This window comes from Pipistrellus kuhlii, unplaced genomic scaffold, assembly GCF_014108245.1.
Source record: "Pipistrellus kuhlii isolate mPipKuh1 unplaced genomic scaffold, mPipKuh1.p scaffold_m20_p_102, whole genome shotgun sequence".
Lineage (NCBI taxonomy): Eukaryota > Metazoa > Chordata > Mammalia > Chiroptera > Vespertilionidae > Pipistrellus > Pipistrellus kuhlii.
Window position 1 is genome coordinate 27,501 of NW_023425408.1, and position 9,776 is coordinate 37,276.

General features: G+C 64.8%; 1 protein-coding gene across 1 annotated transcript in view; it reads right to left on the bottom strand.

Moving 5' to 3' along the window:
• The window catches only part of LOC118714779 (proline-rich protein 2-like), a 6,106-nt gene extending 734 nt beyond the window's left edge, over nucleotides 1-5,372 (bottom strand). The window contains exons 1-2 of the mRNA XM_036430191.1: nucleotides 5,183-5,372; nucleotides 2,788-3,367 (exon numbers count right to left, since the gene is read on the bottom strand). Coding sequence (XP_036286084.1) covers nucleotides 2,788-3,367; nucleotides 5,183-5,372 — 770 coding nt within the window. The remainder of the gene's footprint in view (nucleotides 1-2,787; nucleotides 3,368-5,182) is intronic.
• Nucleotides 5,373-9,776: the final 4,404 nt, after the last annotated feature.

Below are 9,776 nucleotides of genomic sequence, written 5' to 3' on the forward strand. Positions count from 1 at the left end.
GGCCCAGATGCAGGGCACAGGGTGCGAGTGAGGTAGGCACAGACACCACCAGGGGCACACAGGAGGTGGGTGAAGGCTCCGGCTCGGTGGGACACGGCGAAGCAGGGCCCAGCGCGGCTGGCCGGGCACAGGTGAGCTTGGGCACGAGCTGGTGCCCACACGTGGACCACCCAGCCGTCTGGATCCCGAGTCCCTGGGAGACGAGGCCGCCTCCCCCAGCCCTGGCCAGGCCCCTGCAAACGCAGGAGACAGAAGCCCCCCAGCCCCGGGCAGGGGCGACGGAGGCCCCCACTGGGCCAGTCTCACCACAACCCCAGGGTGCTCCCTGTGACAGCTGGGGAAACTGAGTCAGAGTCCTACAGCTTCAGACCCAGTGGGAAGCTGCAGCACAATGAGGGGTCTTCCAGGGAAGACTGGGCACCCCACCGAGCCCACATCCAGGCTCCCGGGCTCCGGACCATGGGGCCCAGCCTCTCCTGTCTGCCACCCCCCGCCCCCCGCACACGTGCACTGCTCGCAGGGCCCTGCCCGCCGGCCTGGGGTGGGGGACGGGAGCCCGGGCTGTGAGCAGTGGGAGGAGGAGACACCCTCCTGCTGGTTCGGACAGCCTGGCTGGGCTGCCCTTCTCCGTGGGGACAGACCTGGCTGAGTGGCCTCAGGACAGTGCCTCGGCCTGGGGGACAGGAATGGGGTGGGTGGGCGTGCAAGGGACAGGGCTCTGGGACCCCCCCCCCCCCAGGAGGCCAGCCAGGGGCACCAGGCCTCGAAGGACAGTGGGGCCGCTGCTTTGGCGTTGGGTGGGGAGCAGGGTGCCATGAAGCACCGGGTCCCCCCAGGCCCCCATCACTGGGCGGCCTGGGCTGCAGTGAGTGGAGACAGGACAGGCCGCATCCTCAGCAGCTGGACACAGACCCTCAACAGGCACCCAGAGGCGGCTATCAAGTCCATGGGGGGACCCCTCCTCTCCCCTGCAACTTCCCTCCCCTCCCCTCCACCTGTGTGCTGGAGCTTCAGAGACAGAGAGACTGGCCAGAGCTGCTCATGCTTAGAGTGCCGGCCTGTGCACCCAAGGGTCTCGGGTTCGATTCTGGTCAAGAGCACGTCCCTCGGTTGCAGGCTGGATCTCTGGCTCCAGTCTGGGCACTTGTGGGAGGCAATCAACTGATGTGTCTCTTTCACATCGATGTTTCTCTCTCTGTCTTTCCCCCTCTCGTTCACTGTCTCTCTCTCAAAAAAAAGAAGTCAATGGGAAAAATATCCTTACTTGAGGATTAACAGCGAGGGGGCCGGAGGGGGGGGCGGGGGGAGAGAAACTCAGTTGTTCTTACGAAATATCCTGAAGATATCAGCAACTATTGCAGAGTCTGGGCCCAGAGTCCCTGCCCACGGACAGCACAGGTGTGAGCTCTCCGCGCCCGCAGGTGGCTGCAGGACGCCCACTGGACGCCGCCTCCTTCCTCTTCCCAGGGCTGTGGAGGGCACTGCCAGCGCCCGCTCTGGGCCTAGAGGGGATGTGTGCCCTGCAGGGTGGTCAGCAGCCCCTGGAGCCCATGACAGGAGGCTGGGCTCCGACCCCAACAAGGACTTGGCCGCCTCGCTTTCTCCGTCCTCTGTCTCTACCTCGCTCCACCCTCCGCTCCCGGGGTGAGAAGACCCCTGCCTCATGCCCCGACTCCAGGGGGCGGGGTGAGTGAGTCAGTGGGGCCGGGGTGGAGCCGGGCAGGACGGGGCGGGAGGGGCAGAGGCCTCGGGCGAGAGGTCCGTGGGGCCCTCGGGAAGGCGGCAGCACGGGCTCTGGTGGCCGCCCTGAGGCCTCAGCCGTGCCTCCACTCCTGGGAAAGTGGGGACAACAGTCTGCGGCCCAATGAGCTCTCGTCTGGGCTCAGCACTGGAGGCACCCAGCCGTGTGATCTGAGGCCGGAGAGGGGGACACACCTGCCTGAGCTCACACAGCGACGTGGGGCAGCAGGGTCACTTGTCCCTCCGTCCGTCCGTCCGTCACCGGCCGCACTGCGGGCACACCTCCAGGTGCTCGGCGCTGGGACGGGGTCAGGTGACGCCGGTGGCCTCCGACCCTGCCGCCTTCCTCGCGTGTGTTCTGCTGCTCGCTCCCCAGGCCCCGGGTTGGGCCACAGCTCCTAGCACGCGGGCCTTGGTGTACTGTTCTTTGGCTCTTCCTGCAGGTCTTTGCGAGACTGCTTGGTGCCACCTCCACAGAGAGCCCTCCGCCCTCGGCGGTGGGGCTGTGCCCTCTTGTTTGACCTCCCCGGAGGGCGGCAGCAGCACTGCACAGGCCTGCCAGCGGAGGAGCTGTTCCCTACCATGAGACCCAGGGAGCCACCCCGAGCAGGAGCGGAGGCGCAGGGACCAGGCGGGCTTGACGGGCTTGACGTGCAGCTGTGCCCGCCCACCACCCTCCCAGGGCACAGCAGGCCACCCCTGTGCCCAGGGGCTGCGTCAGCCCCTAAAGCCCCAGCACCCAGGCCTGGGGGACTCGAGCTCTCGTCGGAGGGTGTCTGCAGGCGTGCTTCCCCTGTGACCCCCTGGGCCACTGCAGCCGAGTCCCCAGGGGCTCCGGTGCTTCCCCAGGGCCGTGGTCAGCAAACTCTAGTCCGCAGAGCCAAACATCAACAGCACAACGCCTGAAATTTCTTTTGAGAGCCACATTTTTTAAACTTAAACTTCTTCTAATGCCACTTCTTCAAAATAGTCTTGCCCAGGCCGTGGTATTTTGTGGAAGAGCCACACTCAAGGGGCCAAAGAGCTCGCCAGCCACAGTTTGCTGACCACGGCCAGGGGTTCCGGGTGGACCCGAGGGGCTCCGGGTGGTACCGGGGGTTCCGGGTGGACCCGAGGGGCTCCGGGTGGTACTGGGGGTTCCGGGTGGACCCGAGGGGCTCCGGGTGGTACCGGGGGTCCCGGGTGGACCCGAGGGGCTCCGGGTGGTTCCGGGGGTTCCGGGTGGACCCGAGGGGCTCCGGGTGGTACCGGGGGTTCCGGGTGGTACCGGGGGTTCCGGGTGGTACCGGGGGTTCCAGGTGGACCCGAGGGGCTCCGGGTGGTACCGGGGGTTCCGGGTGGACCCGAGGGGCTCCGGGTGGTACTGGGGGTTCTGGGTGGACCCGAGGGGCTCCGGGTGGTTCCGGGGGTTCCGGGTGGTTCCGGGGGTCCCGGGTGGACCCGAGGGGCTCCGGGTGGTTCCGGGGGCTCCGGGTGGACCCGAGGGGCTCCGGGTGGTACCGGGGGTCCCGGGTGGACCCGAGGGGCTCCAGGTGGTACCGGGGGCTCCGGGTGGACCCGAGGGGCTCCGGGTGGTTCCGGGGGTCCCGGGTGGTGGCTGTGTGATCCCCAGGGCCTCCTGGTGCCCCTGTGACCAAGGCGGCCCGGCCCCGGGGAGGAGCTGCGCTCTGTGCCCCGGAGCCGAGCGAGCTTCTCTGGGGTCAGATTCCTGGTCCCCACAATCAGCCTGCACTCCCAAAAGCCCTGCCTGGATCCAGGCTGGCAGTGCCTCTGAGAGAACAACACCCGCCCCTCTGCTGTCAGGGCCAGACTGGCCTGGGTGCCCAATCTTCAGGGCTCCCCAAAACCTCAGAGGAAGGGGCCATCGCCCTCCCCTATCACAGGGGGGCTGCCGGAGGCCGTCCCAAACACCTTAGAGTGGGGGCTCATGTCTGAGGTGGGTCCCCAGGAGCTAAGAGTGGGCAGCTTTTATCAGTGTGTCCCCGGTGTTCAAAAAGGGCCTGCGCCTCAGCCAGGTCCCCACAGTGCAGGCAAGTGCGTCACAGCCTCAGCTCCCACGGGCCAAGTAGAGAAGGTGGAAGTGTATGTGGCCACAAAAAACAAAAGCTTTTGTTTTCATAGAAACGTAGGTTTATTCCGATAGAGACATGCTGATTACAAAGGGCTGAAATAAAGGAGTCATCCTTAACATAAAATAACTGAACATTTTAATAAAAATTAAAATTTTTCTTGAATAGTAACTTACTAGACACTGAACAACTGCACAAATTATAAGTGTAACACAAATAGACCTATTTTTCTCGCTCTCCAAAGCAAAATGTATCCTGTTTCGCACACCAAACAAGTCAGTCCCAGACTAATGACGTGGTCATCGGCCGCTAAAATCTCCGCTGCTGGTGTTAGTGGAGGAAATGGTGCGCCTGCGTGTAAGGAAAATGAACGTAACAGGATTCGAGTAATCAACCATTAGCGAACGTTGTAGTTCGTTCTTAATAACTAGAGGCCCGATGCACAAATTCGTGCATGGGTGGGGTCTGCCCGCCCTGCCCCAATCGGATGATCAGGGGCAGGGCTGGTGGGGAATGGAGGGAAGGGCCACAGGTCAAACTCCCAGTGGAACTCCTGGTTGAGGGGCCAATTCCAATATTAGCCTTTTATTATATAGGATTATGTATAACGAGATATTGTAAAAATTAAGTTATGAAGTTTTTATTAAAATGTTTCTTACATACCGTTATATTGGCTGGGCCACAAAAATATTCATTCTGGGCTGTGAGCTTGACATGCGTGGTGTAGAGGGAAGGACTCATGTCTTAATTAGGGCTCAGGTAGCTCAGAACATGGGGGTCCCAGGGCTCAGAGCAGGGGTGCCCTCAGGGGCCCCCAGGAGCTCGGCGTAGATGGCCCACGTGGAGGTGGTTCCCAAAGCTCAGGAGGGTGGTGTCTGAGGGGCGTCCCAGATGCAGAGAGGCGGGAGTGTTTGGGTGTTTCCCCAGTACCCAGAGCGGGAGGTCTGTGTCTGAGGTGGTCCCAGCAGCTCCGAGGGGCGGCCCTGTGTCGGGGGGGAGGAGGGGGAGCAGCTGCGGGCAGGGGTCTGTGATCCAGGGCTCTCCTGGCTGCGGGGCTCAGCGGGCGGCTGCGTTCAGGTGTGGAAGGGGAGGCGGTGACCAGTGACGGAGGGGAGAGCGAGCCGGAGGAGGGCAGAACACCAACGCTGGCATCCTGAGTTGAATGGTGTCACCCCAGGCTCATGTCCACCCTGAACCTTAGTACGTCAGGTTGTTGGGAAGCCAGGTCTTTGCTGAGGAGAGTGCGGATCCTAAAGCCGCTGGCCAGGGGAGGACGCATGGGGGAGGCTGTGCGATGGCGGAGGCGGAGACTGGCACCCAGGGTCATGGAGCGTGCAGGCCGGAGTGAACGGAGGCTGCTCCCCAGGGCTCACAGAGGGAGCACTCCTGCTGATCCCTGGCCTCTGGCTGCGGCCCGGAACAAGGAGCGAGGAAGCCCGCTGCGTATGCAGCCATGGAGCTGTGGCCGTCATTGAGCAGCCTCAGCAAGCAGCGCAGCCCTGGTACAGGAGGAGGTCCGGTGCCGACCCTGTCCCCGAAGCTGGCAGTGCCATGGCCGGGCATGCGGATGCTGAGGGGCCGAGGCCTCAAGGGAAAAACCTAGATTCCCCTGGAGCGGGGCCTGGTGAGGAGAGGACACACAGAGGAGGTGGAGGAGCGGGGCCTGGTGAGGAGAGGACGCACAGAGGAGGTGGAGGTGGAGCAGCAGGGCCTGGTGAGGAGAGGACACACAGAGGAGGTGGAGGAGCGGGGCCTGGTGAGGAGAGGACGCACAGAGGAGGTGGAAGAGGAGCGGGGCCTGGTGAGGAGAGGACACACAGAGGAGGTGGACGTGGAGCAGCAGGGCCTGGTGAAGAGAGGACACACAGAGGAGGTGGAAAGGAGCGGGGCCTGGTGAGGAGAGGATGCACATAGGAGGTGGAGCAGTAGGGGGGAGGTTGCAGCTGGCAAGGAAGAGCAGCCACTCAGATTCCCAGGCCTAGGAGGCCCTGGGCTCACTCGTCTGTCATCACCTGCCCTGTGCCCACAGGTGATGGTTGGTGGTGACCTTGTCTGATCTGGATGGTTCTCTTTAACACGAGCCCCACGGCCCAGTGTCTGCCCTGCAGAGCCCTCTGCCCCAGGAGAGGGAGCGGCCACAGACACAGGGGCTCCCGGCTCTGGTCTGGGGGGCCCGTGTGGGGTCTCAGGTGCCAGGAGGAGGGTGGGTGGAGAACAGAGACACAGAAGTGAGCGTGGGCACAGCCTGGAGCTGTGGCAGCTTCCCCTCCGCCTTCTGTCTCTTGGATGTTTGTTCCCAGAAGCCAGCGGCTGTGGTAAGGAGGCCCAAACTCCTTCCCCACAGGAGAGGGCGCTGTCCAGCCGGGAGAGCCTCCCCAGGCTCTGAGGGGGGCTGAGCGGGGCTGCGGCCTTGCCCTGGGCTCTCTGTCTCCTCTCCTGGAGGACTCAGAGGTGCGTGGCCCTGGCCTCCTGCTGGGGACCGGGGACCATGGGCACGGGCCTCCCTCAGAACTGAAGCTGCCAGCGGCCATCACCGCGCCCGAGGCGGCCCCTGGGAGGCAGGCCTGAGCCACCTCCGGTGTGGGAGGACGCTCCCTGGGCTCCCGGTCATCAGGAAAGTGTAGCTGCGGTGCAGGATGGAGGGGCCAGTGGCACGGGGTCTGTGCTGAGCAGGGGGAGGCCAGCAGGGAGCACGGAGGGAGAGGAGTTGGAGAGCAGGCTCACACACTTGGGGGTGGTGCCAAGTGCCCTCCTCCCCTGGGCATGCTCTGGGCAGGCTCACTAAGCCTCCGGATGCCTGACCAGCACGCACTGCTTCCTGCTGCTTCCCCAGCAGCGGGGCTGTGGGCACACGCCCTGTCCCAGTGGCCGGGCCCTCTCATTACAAGGGAGCCCTCAGCCCAGCCGGTGCCAGGCTCCCAGCACGCACGTGCCTCTGCCAGCACAGTCCGCTCTCTGCCTCGGGCTCCCACTCTGAGGGAGGCGTCCACCACGTGTGTCCTGGGGATGGCATTCAGAACTGTCCTGTCCGTGTGGACACCGCACCGCCTTAGCCGGTGTCACTTCCTGCTTTCTGCTCAGACAGCAGGCCCAGCTCACAGACAAGAAGTCAGGCGGCAGCACGACGTCACCCCGTTCTGGGGTGGAGACCAGGGGCACGTCCCAGCTCGGAGGCTCACGCACAGGCCGCATGCCCACAAGCAGTCACTGCACCTGTGGCCAGAGGCTCGCTGGCATCTGAAGGCCAGGGTTCAGACCAGGGTGGTGAGTGGGCTCCAGGCAAGGGCAGCGGCTCTTGCTGTGGGACACCGGGGCCTGTGCGTGGAGGGTGGCAAGCAGCCTGGCAGAAAACGTCGCAGGGGGGTGGGGGGAGTCCTATTTTTAATTTTTATTTTTAACTGACTTCAGAGAGGAAGGGAGAGGGGGACAGAGACATCAATGATGAGAGAGAATCATTGATCGGCTGCCTCCTGCACACCCTCTCCTGGGTACTGAGCCTGAACCTTGACTGGAATCAAACCTGGGACCCCGCAGTCCACAGGCTGATGCTCTGGGGGAAATTCTTTTCTCCCAAAATACCTAGCTCTTTGCAGCTACAAGCTCGGATTACTTTTATTTTTAAAATGCTTTTAATTTTAAAAGCTTAAAGAAGAAGGGCAAAGCCCAGGAGGCCACCTGCTATGTGACTCTTAACTTGCAATGGAACTCCTTGGACTTGGAAGTAAAAATGAAGAATATTTATTTAGAGAAAAACAGAGGCATTTTACAATTCTAGGTATTATTGAATTTGAGGGAAACACACCAATAATCACCTCCCCTACCAGGCTGATGCCGGGCTCCCTCAGGCCACCAGTGCTGTGGGTGATGTGCCAGGGCTGGGGGCTGAGGCAGCAGCCTCAGCTAAACTGGTGGGAAGAAAAGACCACCAGACTAGACCCTAAACCACCCCCCCCCCCAATATCTCTGGCAGCATGTGGAAGCCCATTTTACAGAGCACAGCACTGAGGCCGGGCTTTCAGGCTCCTCCCCCTGCACCAGCCTCCTTGGTTCCTTACCCCAGACTGTGTGCTCCCAGCTGCAAACCTAGACAGGGAGTAAGTAATGGGGTGGGAGCAGAGAAGTCAAGGCTATTGTCAGTTCCTCGGCATCAGTGCTGGGCTCTCCTTGCCTTCTGGCCAGCTGCCCACCCGTTGTCTCCACCAAGGAAGCCCGATGTTCTCTCCGACTCGCAGACATGGCACAGGCTTTAAGGTCAGAGAAGACCTATGCTAGGCAGGCATCCGGGAAGGCTCCCTGAGGAGGTGGCTGAGCCTGAGGGCCTGGAGACCCCCACCAGCTCCGCCCAGGCCCTGCCCCACTCCGCCCCACCCCGCCCAGGCCCCGCCCCGCCCCGCCCAGGCCGCCCCGCCCAGGCCGCCCGGGGCTGGGCTGGGACGCAGAGAGCCTGGGAGCTGGCAGAGCCAGGAGCAGTGGCAGGTGCCCAAGCGCTAGCGCTATGTAGGAGCCGGTCACCGCTCCCTGGCCTCAGGAGGTGACAGCCTCCTCTCCCGCAGACGAGGCCCGCCAGGTGGGGAGTGTGGCTGGCTCTGTGCCCGGCTAGCGCCTGGCCTCAGGCACCCGAGGCCCGGGAAAGGTGCCCGGGGCAGCCAGTGCCTCCGTGCGGGGCCCGGTGTGGCACCACACGTGGTTTCCTTGGCACAGCAGGGGGTCTCGGGCCACCCAGCCCCAGATGGCACAGACGGAAGCTGGCCACACGCTTGAACAGCAGAACGTGTATTGGAGCCGCGGAGGGCCCAGAAGGCGTGTCTGTATGGACTGAACCCCCTCCCCCGGGCACGCCCCTTCCGGAGGCAGGTGCAGTCCGTCAGGGCGGGTGACTGGGCCGGACAGACAGCGCTGTGCCCGCGGGGGGCGTTCGGACAGACTCCGTGGGCCGGCAGCCCTGTGGGGCCACCAGGGACTGAAGGGCCTGGGACCGAGCCTTCCGGGCACGGCCCGGTTGGCGCGGCTGCCGGCACCTTATCTCAGACTTCCGGCCTCCAGCCCCCAGCAGTGCATCCTGGTGCCCAGGCCCGGGAGCAGCCCCTCCAGGCCAGGCTGGGTCGGCAGTGGGCTCCTGGGGGCCTGGGCCAGCGAGGCGCTGCGGCAGCCCCCACAGCTCCAGCCTGCAATTCGGGGTCACCGGCCCCCAGCCTGGCCTGCCTAAGGCAGCGCCCGCCGCGCAGCCCTGTGCCTGGTCCGGCCACTCAGCAGGGAATTCTGGATTCCAGGCCCCTGGGTGTGGTCTGGGCGGGGGGCGGGGTGGGATTTGAGGTCGCTGCGGCCGCTGACGCCCTGGCTTCCCGAGGTGGCAGAGGAACTGGGTGCACAGAGGGACTGCAGAGGTCTGAAGTGGGAACCACCGGCTGAGCCAGCCTCTCCCTGTCCTCTGGCCTCAGCGCCCTGACTCGGCGAGCAGGTGCCCCCGCACCGCTGTGCCCGGGAGCCCCCGGTGCCCGCCGCCGCCCGGGCGCCTCTCGCACCGCCTGTGCCCGCCGCCCGCCCGGCACCTCCCGCATCCCCTGTGCAGTCCCGCACCTCCCGCACCGCTGTGCCCGGGAGCCCCTGTGCCCGCCGCCGCCCGGGTGCCTCCCGCACCGCCTGTGCCCGCTGCCCGTCCGGCACCTCCCGCACCTCCTGTGCCCGGGAGCCACCCTGTGCTCACCGCCGCTCGGGTGCCTCCCTCACCGCCTGTGCCCGCCGCCCGGCACCTCCCGCACCGCCTGTGCCTCCGGCTGCCAGCGCGCTCACAAGTCGGGCCTTGTTAGGCGCCAGGACCGCCCGGTCACTCCGCCCGCAGGTCTCTCGCGCCCTCCGCGGTGCCCTGGGCGGGGCAGGCGGGGCGGGCGGGCCGCGGGTGCGCACCTGGCGCGCTGGCCAGACCCCAAGGCCTGGTCCTGCCCACGCCCGGTGCGGAGCGAGGCCGCA